At 34.5% G+C, this 21,951-nt stretch overlaps 1 protein-coding gene across 2 annotated transcripts in view; it reads right to left on the bottom strand.

Moving 5' to 3' along the window:
• The window catches only part of GNPDA2 (glucosamine-6-phosphate deaminase 2), a gene marked incomplete at both ends in the record, with an annotated part of 30,139 nt that extends 8,474 nt beyond the window's left edge, over positions 1 to 21,665 (bottom strand). The window contains 4 exons of one of the 2 annotated variants that reach the window (XM_080697862.1): positions 2,562 to 2,746; positions 10,847 to 11,029; positions 12,387 to 12,488; positions 21,542 to 21,665. In XM_080697862.1, the coding sequence (XP_080553988.1) occupies positions 2,562 to 2,746; positions 10,847 to 11,029; positions 12,387 to 12,488; positions 21,542 to 21,665 (594 nt within the window). The remainder of the gene's footprint in view (positions 1 to 2,561; positions 2,747 to 10,846; positions 11,030 to 12,386; positions 12,489 to 21,541) is intronic. The other variant, XM_080697863.1, reaches the window with a different exon arrangement.
• Between the last annotated feature and the right edge of the window lie 286 nt (positions 21,666 to 21,951).

Here is a 21,951-nt window from a genome sequence, read left to right as displayed (position 1 = left end):
TTTTGCCTAAAGTGAAAAGCTAGAAAGTGGAAAATACTGAATTTCTATCTGTTAAGTTTTAAGATTTCACCTACCAAACAGCCTTATTGGCAATGATGCCAGCCTGAACAGATACATAAACAAATTATTATACTTAATGTATAAGATATAAACATGTACAATAAATATAGAGTAATAAAACACAATTATGACATAAAGGTAAAACTTTCTGGGCAAGTTTAGAAAAGCTGTGAAGTATCTCTTCTTGAAAACCAAATTTACAAATAAATAAAAATCTCCAAGTAAAGGGAGCAATTTCAAATAGTTGTTTTGTATTCAATAACAAGCTAGAAGTTTGGTAAGGATGCAGCATAGGGAAAACCAACTAAGTGAAAAGCCTTTTATGCCAGAGTCCTGGAAGAATGAAAAGTAACAAAAGGGCTGCCTTGCAAAAGCAGAGTTGTGAGTCTTCAAGGCATTTGTATGGTCTTTAGTTTTGTAATCTTCCCACTTAGTTGTAGCATCTTCTCCAGGCATAGATTCAAAATGTAATAAAGTATATGTGTTGTTAAAATAACTGAAAACAGTTCATATCACAGTTAAAACCACTTGCAAAAGAGATTCTGTATCAATTGACTTATTACAACTGAAGACAGGAAAATCAATAAATATAATAAAAACTTGCTTCAAAAGAATGTTATGGAAAAACAAAAAATAAAGGTTCTTAGAAAAATGATGAAGCTCTAGAATAGTTTTGCCATGATGCTTTTCCTTGTAGTTATTTTTTGGAACAAATACTGATAGGTGAGTGGTGCTATAATTTTGTTTGAATATTTAACCAAAAAATAAACACTTGAATAATTTTGTTTATTCCAAAAATTAGTATAGAGTTGCATTAAAACTTAAATCTTATTAAATATAAGAAATAACCTTCGGGAGGCTGAGACTGAAGGATTGCAGTTCACAGACAGCCTCAGCTACTTAGTGAGGCCCTCTGCAACTCAGTGAGACCCAGTTTCAAAATAGAGAATAAAAAATAGGGCAGGGATGTAGCTCTAATGCCCCTGGGTTCCATTCCCAGACCCGCAAAAAAAAAAAAAAAAAAAAAAATAATAATAATAATAATAACCTAGCCGGGCGTGGTGGCTCACGCTTGTAATCCCCGCCCTTGGGAGGCGGAGACAGGAGGATCATGCAGGTTCAAAGCCAGCCTCGCTGGCTTAAGAGACCCTGTTTCCAAATAAAAATATAAAAATGTGTCTCAGAGTGTAGCCTGGAGGTAGATGGGTTTCCAGGAACCACAGTACCACCAAAAGCAAAGCAAAGCAAAGCAAAGCATCAGCTTTATATTTCAGAAATAGGATTGATCCTGAAATTTTTTCCAACTGATTTACTATAAAATTTCAGTCCTTGAAAGGTCTTTTTTCAAATACTTGAGATTTTTAGATGAGAAACTCCTATATTTTTAAGTGACAGTTTGATACGTAAGTTCAAATCCAAATATAATTACTTATTCATCCTATCTTGTCTGTCCTCCTCTTTCTTTGAACCTGTCTATTCTTGCTAGAGAAAAGAGTTTGGGTTTCCATAAAACAACCACAAATAATCATAAATCGACTCTTAACTTGTTACTCTCAAGGAAAGGAGTAACAGCTCAACTACAAACTTAAAAAATGTTCAGAGCTTGTGCATTCTTTTTTTTCAACAACAATATATTTGCTTTATTTTTATTTTTCTGCCTTTAGCTGATACTTCGACATTCCTATCCTGCATGCTGTTCCTCAGCTTCCTACAACGTCACACCTGACTAGTCAGCACCAGCACTATTAATCATTATTGCCATTTACTGAATATCTACATGGGCCAAATTCTGCAGTGAATATGTCAGATGACTATGTCTAGCTATTAGTTATTACAAAGCATAACAATGTAGAAACAGTACCATTTTCAACACTCTCCTAGATGAGGGAAAGCTGGGAATCATATGGTTTATGTGATTTACTTAAAGCTGTCTCTCTTAAGGGAAAAGCAAAACACTATTTGAAACACTAACTTTAGGCCATCTGATTCTAACAGATCCAGACCTAGGCGGCTTCCTTTTCAGCTAGACACTAACGAGGTTATCTTTCTAAATATAGTCAAGAAACACTCTATATTAAAGCATTTGAGGACTGCAAAGCTATTGTAATATATGATGGCATTGCATATTTGTCCCAACAGTCCTTTCATAAGATTATTTCAATTCAAAACAACCATATGGTTGGTAAGATTTTAGGACCTCAAACTGTGAAGCAGGAATAGGCAAGTGAAGCAGAACCTGAAATAAAGTGATACCTAATTCTTGGTTATACATCAAAAAAGATAGTACCTAATTCCAGGTTTACACAGTCAAAAAAGGTAGCACCTAATTTTTGGTTTATACCTCCAAAAGACTTGAAGTTGGCTGATTCTAAGCATGTCAGTGACTGAAAACAAAAAATTTCATTGCAAGAAAGATGCAACCAAAATTATGCTTATTTGGCATAATCACTCCAAAATATATGAACAATAAAGAAAAGATTTAAAAAAAAAACACTTATTACCTCTCTAGCATCCATCACTGTCCCCACACCAACAGTTAGTGCCATAGTTGGTACTTTTGATAAATCTCCATCAAAATATTTAGCATTTGCCAAAATGGTGTCCATTGCTAGAGTTTTTAATCTTGTCCTTGATACTAAACTGGATCCTGGCTCATTGAAAGCGATATGTCCATCTGGACCAATTCCTTTCAAAAGAAATAAATATATACACACACACATAAAAATATAAACTTACTAAGGTTTTTCACACATAGGGAATAAGTTGTCTCAAGGTTCAACATGGTTTTATAAACAAAAAATAATCATAAATACTTACCTTGGTTGATAAGTAAATTTCTAATGCTACATTAAAATATTTCTTTATTTTAGTCCACAAAATACTTCCACATTTTTTATATACATATGATTGAGCTGGCATGATTCTAATAATAGTAATAAAATTAAGCATCACCTTAATATAACACTTTATAGTTTAAAAAGCACTTTCCCATGCATCTTCCCAACCAATATATTTAATAATCTTGTAAAATGATAGGATTACACACATCTATTTCCCTCATCTCTTTGATCTTTTTGTTAACACAAAAGGAACGTTTGATGCTCAAGGCAAATAAGAGACTCATTTAAGGTCACAAGAATAAATATGGAGATAGTCTCAAGTCTAGTCTTCTGATTCACACTTTAATTTACTTGGTTCTAGTCCAGATGGGATAACTAATTAGTGGGCCTTTCTTCATTGCAGTTTCCTCACTTACAAAAATGTGTACATTAAATAAAAATTTTTATTGCAAATAGTATACAACTAAAATATCATTTATTCTGCATCATAATCACTCCAAAATAAATAAACATCAAAAAAGATGATAAAAGAACAAGTACAGAAATTCTTTAAACTTCTTGAGCTGCAGCTTACTGCAAAAAATATTTTGACACTAAATTGAGTACTACACATCACACAGTCTGTCTAAAATATAATTAAAACGGGGAGAGGACACCAAGTACAGTTTAAATGTATACCATTTATTTTCAATTAAAAATATGCATTAAAAAAACAGGGCGAGGCATGGTGGCACACGCTTCTAATCCCCTAATTCAGGAGGCGGAGACCAGACGATTGTGGTTTGTCGACAGTCTTAGCTGCTTAGTGAGGCCCCTCGCAACTCAATTTCAAAAATAAAATATAAAAAATTAGGCTTGGTGGTGTCACTCAGCAGTAGAATGCCCCTGGGTTCCAATCCCAGTACCGCAAATAAAATAGAACAATAAAAATATATATAATTTAAAAAATTGCATAAAATTATATTTAGCCTTACTAGGAGCCACATAAGCTATTTCCTACTACATTCTATTCCAATAACAAAATAAACAAAAGAAAATTCTGGATGTGACTGGCTATATTGACTTTGTGACTTAATAATGGATGACAACTACACTTTGAAAAACACTGCTTTAAGGAAATACACAACTCTAATATTTAAAGACTGCTTCTAAAATATATAAAATATGGTGCTCATTATTTCAGAAAAATGAGAAGCAATTCTTTTCATAAAATTAACAATCAAAATAAAAATCTCTAAAATAAATTAATCAAGTTTTATATATATTTATTCTGGTAGTTAGTAAGATTTATAGTAACTAGTCAAAAACTAAAACTATGAATTTTCTAAGTCACTAAAACATATTTTACATTTATGTTCGAATATTTATTGATGATAAGTGTATTTTCTGATACTTATTAAACAATAAGAATAAAAATTTTCCAGGACACAAGGTAAAATATGACAGGGTACCCTAGTTGTGAAAGTAAGGGAAGAAATGATGACTCTATAAAGAAAATACGATTACCGAAGCACAACAATGTAGAAATTTTTAATGTGGAGACATACATATAATTACTATGTATAGATTTTTTCCACTATTAAGTATATATATTTGTAAATATGTTTTATTTATAGCTACATATCTATCTCTAGATTTGCAAAAAGTATTGTTTGTCCTTCTAAATGTACATCATTTCAATAGATGCTAAAAAAGCATTTGATAAAATCCAACATTTATTTATGATAAAAAGCACTGCAGAGAATTGGAATAGAAGGAACATACCTCAACATTATAAAGGCAATCTACAATAGGCTCACAGTAACATCATATTAAATGGAGAAAAACTTTGAGAATTCCCCCCTAAAAACAGGAACAAGACAAGGATGTCCATTATTAACATTTCTCTTCAATATAGTACTTGAGACTCTAACCAAAGCAATAAGGCAAGAAAAGGAAATCAAAGGGGTAAAAAGAGGAAAAGACCTCAAACTTTCACTATTTGCAGATGAAATGATACTATACTTAGAAGACCCAACAAACTCAACCAAAACACTTATAGAACTGATCAACAAATTCAGCAAGTGTCTGGATACAAAATCAATCTTAAAAAATCGGAAGCTTTTCTGTATACCAACCATAAATCCACTGAAAAAGAAATTCAGAAAACAATTCCACTCAGGATTCCCCTCCCAAAAAAATGAAATGCTTAGAAATAAACTTAACCAAGGAGGTAAAAGACCTTTACGAAACAAATTATAAAACACTGTTCACGGATAGGCAGAGTAAATAACATCAAAATGGCCACAATTCCATAAGTGATCAACAGATTCAACACAGTACCCATTAAATTTCCAAGATCATTCCTCACAGACAGAAAAATCAGTTCTTAAATTCACTTGGAACAACAATGAATGTAGAATAGCCAAAGTAGTTCTCCACAACAAAAACCATGCAGAAGGGATCACAATACCTGACTTTAAACTGTACTACAAAGCTATAGTAATAAAAACAGCATGGTACTGGCACAAACTGGCACAGATACATAGACCAATGGAGCACAACAGAAGACTCAAACAAATCTCCACACTTACAACCAACTGATATTTGACAAAGGGGTCAAAAGCATACACTGGAAAAAGATAGCCTGTTCAGCAAATGGTGTTGGCAAAACTGGTTAACCATATGCAGAAAAATGAAAATAAATCCCACTTTCTCACTCTGTACAAGAGCCAAGTCAAGATGGATAAAAGACTTGGAAATTAGACAATATCTTTAAGCTCCTTGAAGAGAGCATAGGTAGGCTGGGCGTGTTTGTGCACACTTACAATCCCCATACTTGGAAGGCGGAGACAGGAGGATCGCTCAGGTTCAAAGTCAGTCTTGCTGGCTTAAGAGACCCTGTTTCCAAATAAAAATATAAAAAAGGTCTGGGAGTGTAGCCCAGAGGTAGAAGGGTTTCCAGGAACCCCAGGACCACCAAAAAAAAAAAAAAAAAAAAAAAAAAAAGGGCATAGGTCCAACACTGCAACACATAGGCACAGAAAAAAACTTTCTCAACAAGACCCGAAGGCACAAAGAAACTAAAAGGCGAATCAATACATGGGATTGCATGAAACTGAAGAGCTTCTGTACAGCAAAGGAAACTGTCAAGAACCTTCATCAAGAACCAACAGAATGGAAGATTTCTGCCACCTACTCCTTTCTGCCACCTACTCCTTCGATAGAGGACTAATATCTAGAATATTCACAGAACTCAAGAAACGCAGCACTAACAAATAACCCAATCAAAAAATGGGCAAGTGGATTAAACACTTAACGAAAAAAGAAATTCAAATGGCCAATAAATGCATGAAAAAATGCTTAACATCATTGGCAGATAAATGCAAATCAAAACTACCCTGAGATTTCACCTAACTCCAACTAGAATGGCAATCCTTCAAAACACTAATAAAAACAAATGGTGGCGAGAATTTAGAGAAGTTTGAACTCTAAGACATTGTTGGTGGGATTGCAAATTAGTGCAACCACTTTGTAAAACAGTATGGAGGATCCCCAGAAGAATGAGAATAAATTTACCATTTGATCTAGCAATACCACTTTTGGGTATCTACCCAAAAGAAAGAAAACCAAACTACCAAACTAATGCATGCATATTATGTTCAGAGCTGTACAATTCACCGTTGTCAAATTATGTAACCAGCCAAGATGTCCATCAACAGATAAGTGGATTACAAAACTATGTGATATGTACACAATGGAATTTTACTTAGCCATAAAAAAGCAATTACATCATTTACAGGAAAATGGATGGAACTGGAGGACATTATGCTAAGTGAGATTAGTCAGTCACAAAAAAGAAGAAATCAGATGATTTCCCTAATATGTGAAAGCTAGGGAGAAACGGGTAGTAGGAGAAACTCTAGATGAAGAAGGAGATCCTACAGAAGAGCAAATAAGGCGACCTGAGGGGATGGGAAGGGGGAAGAGGGAAACTCTCTAAAGCACACATGTACTTAAACATATCAAAGTCAATCACTAAGCCAAGCATGGCAAGGAGTGATGGGGAGGGACTGGGTTGGGGACTTGGTAAGGGCTAATTAGGTGATGTATGCATATATATCTACACAAGTCGTTTATCCCATTAAGATATATGACTACAATGCACCAATAAATTTTAAAAAGACTAAAAAATAGGGCTGGGGGTATAGCTTGGAGGTCAAATGCCCTTGGATTCCATCCCCAGTACTACAAAATAAAAGAACATTATAGCACAAAAAATGTACATATGTCCAAATATTTATATTTCTCTTTACACGTGTAAAGTGGAAAGGATAGAATCAGGAAAGTACAAGCTCAGGAAAAATTAAGATGTCTACTAAGAGCACCATTAGTTTTTTTCACTGGTGATATAGACCATACAGAAGTGTACAGCTAAGCTAAAATTATGACGAAGGAAAACAAAGAGCTAATGCATTGTTTACTGAGCATTATATAAAGTTTATATAAAGTACCAGTATCTCTGAAACATGTCAAAAACTCATGTTTAGATTTCAATTACAGTTCTTTTCTGTGTTACTATAGTCCTCTGAGTAGAAAGCAAAGTTCATGAGAACAAAATACCAATAGTAGGCACTTAATAAATAGTGGTTGGATAAATGAAGAGATGGTTGTTATTCTTTGGTTGGCTCAATATTTTCTAACATCTACAAACACTTCTTTGTTCTATTCCCCTCACCACAGAGTTTCAAACAATTATATTTCCCCATGTCTCTTTAAGGAAAAGTGATTGCAATCTAGAGATAAGTATTTTCCCAAGATGAATCATTCGGAATTGCTATCCAAATCTGACTCTAGACCTGGGATACAGACAAAAAGAAGACATTTAAAACCGAGGCACTAGATGGTAGCATGAGTTCCTGCTTCTGATATCTGAGGTTCTCTGATTCTTATTCTTTCAAAGACTCAATTGTTTCAAATCTTCCTTCAGTTTTTTCAGTTACTCCAGAATCATTCCAATTAATTTTCTTCTGGTTCTAGTTCATGTTACTAGCAAATCAAAGAGTTTACTCATGTAACAGAAACAAAAAAAAAGTTAAAGTTTTCCCACTGCCTTTACTTTCCAAAAGCAAAATCCCTTAAGTTATTTTTAAGTTAACATATTTATATTTATTTATAAAATTTCATGTTTGTGTAGTTTATTGCTGGGATGAAGTTAAGAATTAATAACATACTTTACTCTTTTTCTCAATACTTTTGCCATTAGAGAAGTAAAACTTTGAAGGGTATTTAGTTTCTCCATTCTCTTTTTCTACCAAAAGAAGAAAATCCCTTCCTGCTCTAATTTCTTAGGGTGAGCAACAGCAGTTTAATATTCTTGAGCTGCTCTATGTCTGTTGTCAGTTCAGGGAGGAAAACCCTATTCTGACTTCAAGCCCACCTGCAATCTCTAGTCCAACTTTACCTTTAATAAAGCAGATATTTTGATCCCATTTGGCACAGTTCTTAGTGTTTTTATTAACCAAACCCTGGAACAAAAGAAGGGCAAGTGGTAAGACCTAGCTACCAAGCCTCATTTTGAAAAATCCAATGATAACAAACTTACATAGATCAACAAATGCAAAGAATCAAATGAAATTCTTTCAGGAGTGTACAGCCAATCAACAGGTTATCTCAAATAGGAAAAGAAAATGTAATAAGCTGACCTGTCTCTCTCCATGCAGAGAGTAATTATTTCTTTTCAGATGGTGCATATAAAATGTCAGACCCTGGATCATCAGAATACAGTGAAGATGTTAATGGAGGAGACAATGAAACTCTTAAAATAGGTAAAGTGGGAAGAAGAAAGTTACATACAGGAAACTTAAAACAAATTGGTTTAAAAAACGAAGTCAAGTTCTTTTTAGTAATAAGAGTCTACTCCATGTACTGTGAAGAGAGAACTGAGGTGGTTCACAGTAACAAAGCATACCAAGGCCAGGTGTGGTGGCGCACGCTTGTAATCCCCGTGCTTGGGAGGCAGAGACAGGAGGATAGCGCAGCTTCGAAGCCGCGTGGCTGGCTTAGGAGACCCTGTTTCCATATAAAAATGTAAAAATAGGCCTGGGAATGTAGCCCGGAGGTAGAAGGGCTTCCAGGAACCCCAGTACCACCAAAATAAATAAATAAATAAATAAATAAATAAATAAATAAATAAATACCAAAAACACAGCTAAAAAGACACGAGAAATGACTTAGAGCTATAGAAAATGAAGAAAATTCTAGCAGAAATTTTGGATAAGAGAGTTGTAGTCTTAAAAATTACATTAAGCTATGAATACTTACTGGAAAGTAGGCAAAGGAAAAAAAAAAAGAGAGTCCCTATCAGGTATATTCTCCCAATAAATATTCCCCCTGGCACTAAATCTATAATGAGTTTGTCACTGGATTCTTACATAACCTCAATAAATTAAGGAGAAAAAATATCCACAAATGAAGATACTTTTCAATGTGCCACTTTTAACAACCTCCAACAACTGACATGCTTTTCTTTAGCCAAACAATAAGTGAGAATTATTCTTGAAAAAAATTAAGATAAACAGTTTAGGTCAGCAAATTTACTTCATTGTGGTATAAAGTTTAGAAAATCTAAAGTATTGGTGGTTAGTATACTCAAACTGTCTCAACCTTAACACTAGCAGGCTCAAATAAAAATTATATAAAAAATAAGCTATATAAAAAAAACTGGTGTGCAGCTGCTTTCTAACAATATAAAATAATATTAGCGAATTTTGCTTAAAACATAGATAACTTTCTATTTTGAAAAACAAGATAATTTGCGTTTTTGCTCATATAATCATCCTATTTACACAAGAAAATAAATAGTACTGTCTCTGCTATAGAGGGATAAAAAAACTTCTCAAGGACAAGACTGCAGTAACATTTAGATTATGAACTATATACCAACCACTGCTTTTTGGCATTTTAAACATGTCACAGTGTGGTTAATGTTCACAGATTTTTGGAATGGTTAAATTAGTACTGTTTTACAAGTGATTTGCTTATATTCAACTTCAATAAACTTATCAAAGACATACAGATAGCAGATGGCTAAAACAACATATAAATTTATGTCTGACTACAAAACCCCAATTTTCCTAAAGAATAACTTACTACCTACCTGTAACATAGCCACTTGAATTATAAATTGACTTCAATATAGTTCTAATTCATGAAACTGAGTTTTCTAATAAATTATAAGATACATAGATATTTAATGTTAATTTACAGTATTGTTTTTAGCTAAATATTAAGTAATCTGGCAAAAAACTCTGGCTTTAGTTTAGCTGCTATTATAGTACCTTGATGGCAATTAACTATGTCACAGATGCTTTGTATTTATAATAGAAAGCCATGTTGTTAATACAAAGAAATAAAGTTCATTTACTTTTAGTACATTACACACACACATGTACAGACGCATTTGTGTGGGTATGTGTGTATATATAAGTATATATATGCATATATATATGAGTATGTGCACATAAATTGCAAGTGGAATTTGGTCAATTAAATATTCATTCACTCTGGAATTTATTAAGACCATTTACAATTTAGCTAACACTAAAGGTTGATAAACAAAAAGTCTTATGTCATTCTTAACTGATTATTCTCAATGCAATAAAGCAATTATATAATTAGCTAAATCTACCTGTTTCTCATGAAAACTTTTAGATTCCAATATAATTTGATAAGCAGGCTGTACTAGAGTATCTATGCAATTCTTGTGGTTAAGTTAGAATTTTAAGATTATTTTTTGATGAAAATAAAGTAAAATGAAAATCAGTCTATTTTTATTTTTATACCTGGGTATTATATATAAATCTAAGTATCCTTTGCATTGCTGAAATGTAAGACTTTTTAAACTTTATAACACCCAATTCAGATATTTGCAAACAAATGATTTTTAACAAAATCGGGTTACATACCTCCAACAAAAAGATCTATTCCTCCAGCTTCTTTTATTTTCTTCTCAAATGCATCACATTCTGCTTGTAAATCTGCAGCATTCCCATCAAGGATATGAGCATTATTAGGATCTATATCAATATGCTTAAAAAAGTTATTCCACATATAAGAATGGTAGCTTTCAGGATGGTTTCTTGGAAGTCCTAAATATAAAGTTAATAAATAAAAATGTAACTATTTATAGAAGTAAATCTAATTTTTCTATACCATATTTAAGAAATTAAAATGTGAAAAATATATGTCCAGAATTCTATCACCTTATGTATATGTAATAACATAGTTTATAAAAAATCCATGGAAATACTGTTATCATTCCATTTTATAGTAGAGCAAGTAAAAATAGAACTTTTCCCAAGGTCATATAGCTCAAAGGGCCTGGACTGCAAACACAGTAAGTCTAGTTTGTGTGCTGTAATCACTACACACTTCTCAAATGCACAAGATGTTCACCAATGGAACTGATTTATATAACACACTCAAAGGAAATGAACTGCTCAACTGAAATGTTGGGCATGCTCCTCCTCTATTGGGCATGCTCCTCCTCTGTTGGGCATGCTCCTCCTCTACTGGGCATGTTCCTCCTCTATTCTTCTTATATGTGTGCAAAGTATACCGACTCATAATGTTTTTTGGCTATCATTTTACTGTTCAAAATGTATTCCTACCAGACACAGTGTGCATGCCTATAATCTCAGCTACTTGAGAGGCTGAGGCAGAAGGATCACAAGTTCAAGCCCAGCCTATAACCTAGAAAGATACAGTCTTTGAAAAGAAAAAGTATATCTATATTTATATTTTAACACAGAATCTCTACAAATCAGAGAACTTCTAGTTAAAAACATTAACACTCAAAAAATTATAAAAGCTTCACATCTATTATACAGTCTTTAATTTTAAAAAAATTTACTCACTATATTTACATATATATTACTTAATTTATCCCTACAAGACCAGTCAGTAGTACTGGTGCCTTAGAGAAAAAAAAGAAGAAGAGAGAATGAGAAATATAAGTAGATTGGTTCAAAGATACATGATAGGTAAGTGGCAGAGACCAGAATTAATGCAGATTTTTTTTTTATTTCTCATCCTGTATTCTTTCCATTATACTGTGCTATCACCGCAAACATACTGATTTTTTTTTTTTTTGGTGGTACTGGGGTTCCTGGAAGCCCTTGAACCTCCAGGCTACACTCCCAGACGTATTTTATATTTTTATTTGGAAACAGGGTCTCCTAAGCCAGCGCGCACCGCTGGCTTCGAACCTGCGCAATCCTCCTGTCTCTGCCTCCCAAGCGCGGGGATTACAAGCGTGCGCCACCACACCCGGCTAAACATACTGATTTTTTAAAATAAATTTTGAATATTATAACAAAACACTATAGTACATTCTAGAAATATATTCATATTATAATCAAAATAAATTCAAATAATATACATTCATTTTGTTCAAAGTATAACATTTTCAAATTAAAAATTTAGTATATTTAAAATACAGCTTACCTACATATTCATCCATGTTAAATGTCTTCACATACTTAAAAGAAAGATCTCCATTCTTGTGATATTCTATTAGTTTTTTATAACATCCTAAAGGTGTACTCCCTGAAACAGATGAAGATTCCATTTTATAATGTAACTTGAAATCTATTTTAAAAAACATTTTCTTTGCCAGGTGTGGTGGCGCTTGCTTGTAATCCCAGCACTTGGGAGCCTGAGACAGGAGGATCACACAGGTTTGAAGCCAGCCTCAGCTAATTAGTGAGACCCTGTTTCCAAATAAGTATAAAAAAGGTCTAGGAGTATAGCCTAGAAGTAGAAAAGCCCCTGGGCTCCACCCCCAGTACCACACACACACAAAAATTTTCTTAATAATTTACATCTCTAATTTATTAAGCAAACAATTTAATTATATATTTGATTAACAAATATATATTGAATCTGTTTCTTTACAAGGAATCTTGAAAATTTAATAAACCAGCATTTGCTAAGTAAGGCTGGAAATCTGTCAATAAAAATTAACTTTGGAAAATTATTCCTGAATTGATTATTTAAAATTGTTACTTCAAATTCTGAGACTACAATCTTCTAGATAGCACATATGAATTGAAAAAATAAACACACCATTTAAAAAAAATTAGTTCTAGTATAAATGATAAGTAAATAATATGTAAATAAGTTATGTTGACCATATACCAAATCAAAAGAAAAACCAGAGCTAAATTTAAATATTGCCCCTACCATCATACTTGACTCTGAAACTGACAAAGATTGAATGAGGAATTTTAAGCCCTACAGCTTTTCAACTGGAGCTTCCAGTTCTCCTTTCATGTTGCCTTCAGTATCTATTAGGTAAAGTGTGTAAATAAAAAAAAAAAGAGAGAAGTGTTATTTAAGATAAAAAATTTTAGGTAATGGAATCTGGCATCAGATACTTATTTGAGTATTTTATCTTATTTTAAGTTTATAAAATGAAGCCTACATACAATATATCTACTCAAGTAGCACATAGAAGTTTTCTAGAACTAGTCTCTAACCAAAATTTAAAAAAGGAAATTCAGGGACTTCCGGGAAGATGGCGACAGAAAAAAGTGGCATTTACGAGTGCCGCTAACAATCAATCTCTGTTACCACAAAAGCAGCACCTTTCATAGCCATAAAACACTATCAGCAGAGAAATAAAAACTGTAAATATAAGGGACAGAGAAAAAGAGAGCTGGAAGAACAACCAGATACCAGAAAAGAAACCAGCCTGCAGTGCCGCAGCCGGAGCCGTGGCGCAGAGCCGCGCCAGCACCATCTTCCCTTGCAGCACCAGGGTCCAGAGAGGAGGGGGACTCAAAACCAGAGAGGAGATACGCCAGCCTCACAGCCGAGGATGCAGCAGCAGCGCCATATTGCCTGTGGCAGCGGCAAATTCACCAGACGCCTCCAGATCAGCTCACTCAACAACCCACCAGGCTCCAGAGAGGAGGGGTGGACAGTGAGCTGAGATGAGCAGCTGCAGAACAACGGGGTGGAATTCAACTGTTTTTTCAGCACAAGGAGCGTCTAAAGCTCCCAGGAGCCGGGCTCAGCACACCCTGCAGGGACTCAGAGCGGAACTCAAAACCAGAGAAGAAATACGCCAGCCTCATGGCCCAGGGCGTGGCAGCAGTGTTATACTGCCAGCGGCGGCAGCAGCGAGTTCACTGAGTCCACTACAGCTCCATCAGCGCATTCAATAACAGTGAGTCAAATCGTGGCCCCTAGAGGAGAAATCACAGTACTGCACTCCCAGGGACTTGCGCAGATAGTCTTCCTGGGTAGGAGATTTTTGCAGTCCAAGCCAGTGGGGGAGTGGTGGTGGCAGAGATATCACAACATAGTTGCAGCTTCCCTTGGGAGAAGGCCCAGCCTGGCATCCCCATGGTCTAAAGCAACCTCGATTGACTCCCTGGGTCTGAGACTTTGCAATACAACCCAGTAAAGGAGTAGTGGAGACTGAGATACCACAGACTCGAGATCCAGAGCACCTTAAGTGAAGTCATAGTGACCCAGGAAAAAACCCAGAGAAGGCACAAACTTCCGAAATCATGGGAAAGAGAAATAACAATGGAGAAATGAATGCCCACAACCCCACAACATCAGAACCTGATAACACAGAAATTCAGAGATCTCCAGAAGATCAAATCAGGAATATAACTGTCGAAATAATACAGGACTTTCGAAAAGAATTCAGAGAGTCAAAAAGAGATAAAGATGCAAACATTGAAGTAAAGGCCTCAATTCAAAATATAAACAACCAATTAGACCACATGGAGAATAGAATCTCGCTCCTAGAAGAGATCACTCCAAAATTGAGGGCACAGTCTCTAATTGAGAAAAAAAAAAAATCCGGCAGCAGGAATCTGACACTGAAGAAATAGGGCCCATTTTAAGAAAGCTAACCTAAGAATAATCAGAATAGAGGAGGGAAAAAAAGGTGAAACCAAAGGGATCAATAATATCTTCAAAGAAGTAATAGCAGAAAATTTTCAAAACATAGAGCAAGAGGTTGATACACAGGTCCAGGAAACTTATAGAACTCCTTTACACAGGATCAGAGAAGAGGTTCCCCACGCCACATAATTGTCAAAATGACCAATGTGGAAGCCAAGCAGAGAATCTTAAAGGCAACAAAAACAAAAGGCCAATTGATATTCAGAGGCAAACCAATTAGAATCACTCCAGACTTCCCAAAACAAGTCATAAAAGCCAGAAGGGCTTGGAGTAACATATTCCACGGAACCTTCTCCAAAATATATCACATCCTGGGACACAAAATGAGCACTAGCAAATTTAAAAAATGTTACATACTTCCCTGTGTCATTTCAGTCCATAATGGAATGAAACTAGAAATCAACTATAATAAGACCCAGAGAAACAACATAAAAGTCTGGAGACTAAACACCACACTTCTGAATGAAGAATGGGTCATAGAAGATGTAAGAGGTGAAATCAAGAAATTTCTAGAAACAAATGAAAATAGATACAACATATCAAAACCTCTGGGACATTTTGAAGGCAGTATTAAAGGAAAATTTATAGCACTGAGTGTTCACATAAGTAAAACAGAAAATCTTCAAATAAATAACCTAACAACATACCTCAAAGCGCTTGAAAAGCAGGAACAACTGAACCCCAGAGCCAGTAGAAGACAGGAAATTATTAAAATGAGAGCAGAAATTAATGAAATAGAGAATAAAAAAAATACAGAAAATCAACAAAACCAAAAGCTGGTTTCTTGAAAAAATTAACATGATTGATAAACCACTAGCCAACCTAACAAAAAAAAAAAAGAGAGATAATCAACCCAAATTATGAAGATAAGGGATGAAAAAGGAGAAATTACTTATGACAGTGTAGAAATCCAGAAGATTATCAGAAACTACTTTGAAAAACTATACTCCAACAAAATGGAAAATCTGGAGGAAATCGACAACTTCCTAGATAAATACAACCTTCCTAAACTGAGTCAAGAAGATATAGAACTCTTAAACCAACAAATAACAATCAAAGAGATGAAACAGCAATAAAGAGCTTACCATCAAAGAAAAGCCCAGGATCCGATGGTTTCCCAAGTGAATGATATTAAACCTTTATAGAAGAGCTAACCCCCCAATACTCCTCAAACTATTTCGTGAAATAGAAAAAAACGGGACTCTCCCAAATACATTCTATGAAGCCAACATCACACTAATACCCAAACCGAATAAAGACAGTTCAAGGAAGGAAAACTACAGGCCTATATCTCTGATGAACTTGGATGCAAAACTATTAAACAAAATACTAGCAACACACATTCAAAACCACATCAAGAAAATCATACACCATGACCAGGTAGGGTTCATCCCAGGGATGCAAGGCTGGTTCAACATACGAAAATCAATCCATGTAATTCACCATATAAGCAGAACCAAGGACAAAAATCACATGATCATTTCAATAGACACTGAAAAAGCATTTGTTAAAATTCAACATCCATTTATGATCAAAACACTGCAGAGAACTGAAGGAACATATCTCAACATTATTAAGGCAATCTACAATAAGCCCACTGCCAATATCATATTAAATGGGGAAAAACTTCAAAAATTCCCCCTAAAAACAGGAACGAGACAAGGATGCCCATCATCTCCACTTTTCTTCAATATAGTACTAGAGACCCTAGCCAGAGCAATAAGGCAAGAAAAGGAAATCAGAGGAGTACAAATAGGAAAAGAAGAACTCAAACTTTCACTATTTTCAGATGACATGATACTATATTTAGAAAACCCAACAAACTCAACCAAAAGACTTATAGAACTGATCAACAAATTCAGCAAAGTATCTGGATACAAAATCAATCTTAAAAAATGAGACGATTTGCTGTACACCAACCATAAATCCACTGAAAAAGAAATTCAGAAAACACTTCCACTCAGGATCTCCCACAAAAAAATAAAATACTTAGGAATAAACTTGACCAAGGAGGTAAAAGATCTCTACAAAGAAAATTATAAAACACTGAAAAAAGAAATAGAAGATCTTAGAAGATGCAAGGATCCATGTTCATAGATTGGCAGAATAAATATCATTAAAATGGCCATCCTTCCAAAAGTGATCTCCAGATTTAATGCAATGCCCATTAAACTACCAAGATCATTCCTCACAGACATAGAAAAATCAGTCCTTAAATTTATCTGGAATAACAAAAAGCCCAGAATAGCCAAGGTAGTTCTAAACTATACTACAAAGCCATTGTAATAAAAACAGCATGGTACTGGCAAAAAAAAAAAAGATACATAGACCAATGGAACAGAATAGAAGACCCAGAAACAAGTCCACACCCTTTCAGCCAATTGATTTTTGACAAAGGGGCCAAAAACATACATTGGAGAAAAGATAGCCTGTTCAATAAATGGTGTTGGCAAAACTGGTTAACCATATGCAGAAAATTGGAAATTAATCCCACTTTTTCACCCTGTACAAAAGTCAATTCAAGATGGATCAAAGACTTGCAAATCAAACCAGAGACCTTGAAGCTCCTTGAAGAGGGCATAGGTCCAACACTGCAACACACAGGCACAGATAAACACTTTCTCAACAAGACCCCAAAGGCACAACAAATTAAAAGGCGAATCAATATGTGGGATTACATGAAACTGCAGAGCTTCTGTTCAGCAAAGGAAACTATCAACAACCTCAATCGAGAGCCAACAGAATGGGAGAAGATTTTTGCCACCTACACCACCGATAGAGGACTAATATCTAGAATATACAGAGAACTCAAGAAACCTAACACTAAGAAAACAAAGCATCCAATAACAAAATGGGAAAACGAACTAAATAAACACTTCACAAAAGAAGAAATTCAAATGGCCAATAAATGCATGAAAAAATGCTCAACATCACTGGCAATCAGAGAGATGAAAATCAAAACTACTCTGAGACTTCACCCAACTCCAATTAGAATGGCCATCCTTCAAAACACAAACAACAACAAATGCTGGCAAGGATGTGAAGTGGGAACTCTAGACATTGTTGGTGCGATTGCAAATTAGTGCAACCACTCTGGAAACCAGTATGAAGAATCCTCAGAAGAATGGGAACAAATCTACCATTTGATCAAGCAATACCATTTCTGGGTATCTACCCAAAAGAAAGAAAACCAAACTACTAAACTAATGCATGTGTATCTATGTTCATAGCTGCACAATTCACCATAGCCAAACTATGGAACCAGCCAAGATGTCCATCAACAGATGAATGGATTACAAAACTGTGGGATTTTACTCAGCCATTAAAGAAAACTTAATTACATCATTTTCAGGGAAATGGATGGAACTGGAGGACATTATGCTAAGTGAGATTAGTCAGTCACAAAAAATAAGAAATCAGATGCTTTCCCTAATATATGAGAGTTAGGGAGAAATGGGTCATAGGAGGAACTCTAGATGAAAAAGGAAATCCTATAGAGGAGCAAACAAGGCAACCTAAAGGAGGAGAAAGGAGGTGGGAAGAGGAAAATCTCTAAAACACACAATGTACTTAAACATATCGAAGTCATCCACTAAGTCAAGCAAGGGAAGGATGGATGGGGAGGGAATGGGGTGGGAATTGGGTAGGGGTTAAATTAGTGATGTGACATGTATGTACACACAAGTTTCTTACTCCAATATGATGTATGAATATAATGCACCAATAAAAAATAAAAAAATAAATAATAAAAAGGAAATTCAGAAACAGTTAAAAAACTGACTAATATGAGATGTCAGAATGATACAAGTGGCTATATAAAAATTATGCCCTTAAATCTTTCCTTAGAGAACTATAGCCCACTAACATGAAAACTATCTAAATGATATATATTTTTTCTTTCTTTCTAGAAGCACCCCTCAATTTGAAGATATATGAATAAAAAAGTGACAAGCTGTCACAACAGTGATGACAACAAACAATTTTCTACTTTTTGATGAATGTAAATAAAGAAAAAATGAAATTTATAGTACAGAGTGAACTGCTTAAATTTAACTTCATATTTATAATAGTCATTCACTAGCATAAGTATCATTTATCAAATGTTTACTATGAGTCAGATATAACAAAGGTTATCAGGACTTTTTCTGCCTAATAGGAACTCATATATAATATTGTGATAATAAAAATAACCTTGACACAAAGAAAAACATAATCTAAAAGATTTGGAGTGCCAGGCGTGGTGGCGCACGCTTATAATCCCAGCATTTGGGAAACTGAGACAGGAGGATTGCGGTTCGTGGACAGCCTCAGTTACTACTTAGTGAGGTCCTCTGCAACTCAGTGAGTCCCTGCTTGAAAATAAAGAACAAAAAATATGGCTGGGGTGTATCTCTGAGGTAGAATACCCCTGGGTTCCATCCCCAGTACCACACACACACACACACACAAAAAAAAAAAAAAAAAAAAAAAAAAAAAGAAAGAAAGAAGGAAATCCGAAATACTGCAGTCAGTCAAAAATGACTACAATCTTGTTTGTTGGGAAGGATCAAAGAAGATGGCATTTCAGTTGAGCCTTGAATAAGGGCTGGAATTGGAAACTGATAAATGGCTGGGAAAAAATTCCAAAGATGACATTTGTATATGTACCATGTGCCAAAAAGATTAAAGAATTTGCAAAATATCAAATGGTAGTAAAGTCAAAGATTTAAGTCTAGATTTGCCTAGTTTCAAAACACATACATTTCACTATGTAACAAGATATGAGTGAAAACAAAGCAAAGAAGCCAGCAATCTCAGGTCTATTCTTTGAACTGCAAGCAGTCCAATTTACTTAGTTCAACTCAGTGTACAGGAATGATAGGAATATGCCTGGAAGAAAGGTCAAGCACACTGCACACAAGCCTTTAAATCTCAAGCTCACTGAGATCACTTTAATAAATATATACTGAACAGCTATTCTCCAAAAATAGTGCTTGATGGGAGAATAATTATGATACAGCATGTTGCCTATAATCATAAATACACATACTCAAGATTCAGAGAGAAGGAAACAATATTGTCAATGAAGAAGAAAAGCAGAAAATGTCAATAAAGGTTTTCCAGAGATACTTCATTAGCATATTACTAAGCAGTTATAATACCAAAAAGAAAGCTAAAATTGCAGATCTAAGTAAATAAAAACATGTTTGCCACTGCTAGCATTTAGGATTCTGAAGCCTATCTGTCCCCACACTCAAATTACTATTTATTTCTGCATCACAATGAAGGCACTGCAGTTGACACAGAGAGGCTGAGTGTAACCCAGGTCAATAATAGTATGAAAATGGATGCAAAAGACATGTTCAGCCACCACAGTCCACATCACAGAACTGAGGGTATTGTTGTGGATATATAATATGGATGTGCCTAATTCATAAAAATCCCTCTTTACTATTCTCATCAAGATTTAATGCTCCAGACCAAAAGAGAAAAGGCAAAAACAACAAACAAAGTCAACCTGAAGAACCTCATTCATGTAAGTCACCCAAGCAGAAAAAAGTTATGCATAACTTTTACGTAGTTGGAATGCTTAGGGGGAGGAACAGAAATAGTCTGTTCCTAAATAAAACACTGATGAGAACATTGAATTCATACAGTATTTACAGTACACAGGGGACCTGCATATAAACTATCTTTTGTGGATGTGTGTGTGTGATACTGGGGATGGAAGCCAGGGGCATTCTACCTCTGAATTATACCTCCAACCCTATTTTTCTTTTAATTCTTTATTTTTAAACAAGGTCTCACTGATTTGCAAAGGGCCTAAGTAGTTAAGGCTGCAAACCACAATCATCCTTTCTCAGCCTCCCAAATACTGGGATTACAAGGATGTGCCACCACACCTGGCTCTATAAACTATCTTACTTGAGCCTGAAAACAGCATTTTAAATTATTATTATCATTATCTTTATAGGTAAGAAAACCAAGGCACAGGTATAAAGAATAAATGCCTTGCAATAACCAAGAAGCAATTCTAATTTTACATCTAATACCCTTTTCTAAAGCTCACAATGTCACATAAAGTGCCTTAAGATCAAATGGCATTACCTGGTCATTTTTGAAGACAATTCCAAACAGAAAACTAAATCCAACAAAATATGTAATTAAAGCATATATTTATCCTGTAGTAAATAAATAGAAGTCCAAAAAAGTTCCCCTTTCAGTACTTCTATAATAGACAGGAAATAAATAATAAAAGGCTAATAAGATGAGAGTGTGTAAGGCAGGTGAGGTGAAATGGAGGCAGTAGTATATACTTTGATACATCTGATGATTAATGAGAAAGGTAAAACATGAAGAAATATTAACAGTGAAAACAGTGCCCCTAAAAACAAAGACTTTTAGAAAAAGGTATCACTAAAAAAAAAAAAAAAAACTTATAACCATCATTTAAGTTAGGAAATTTCCTATGCATTTTTAGAGTATTGGGTGAAACAGAATCTTAATGCAAGAACTAGTAAAAACATGTAGATAATAGATTATATATATAATTTCTAAATTTATGACTTTATATACTAATATGTTCAATAAATATTATAATGAGAAATGAATAAGAAAAACATTTTACTAAGAGAAAACTGACAATTCCACAACCTTAGATAACCTGCATATATAAAAAAGAAAATGTAGTTTACTACCTGTTGGTAAGCCCAGTGTGAAATATCTGTCCTGTCCAGGTTTGAACTGAACGATGCGATTACAGATGTATTTGGCTGCCCATTCACTAGCCAAGTCATAGTTATCGAGAATTACAAGCCTCATTGTGGTACACAGCTTTCAGCACAAGAAGTTCAAACCTGAAGAAATGTCATTACAGAGAGCACTGTAAGTCATTTAAAGACAAACAGAAATGTAAATATACTGATAATTTTTAAAAGGACATTAATAAGAAAGGCATGCACATATAAAAATATGATCTGTACTTTCATAGAATTAATGATAGCTGTTCTTTTTTGAGCTGACTGTGGATTTAGGCAATGGGTGAGGTCTTTTATTGTGAAGTAAATAAAATACCCATTTTTGCCCCTTGTGGTACTAGGAATGGAAC

This window comes from Muscardinus avellanarius (assembly GCF_963383645.1).
Source record: "Muscardinus avellanarius genome assembly, chromosome: 6".
In the NCBI taxonomy this organism is placed as follows: domain Eukaryota; kingdom Metazoa; phylum Chordata; class Mammalia; order Rodentia; family Gliridae; genus Muscardinus; species Muscardinus avellanarius.
Note: the sequence above shows the minus strand (reverse complement) of the source record. Positions and strands in the feature narration are given on the sequence as shown.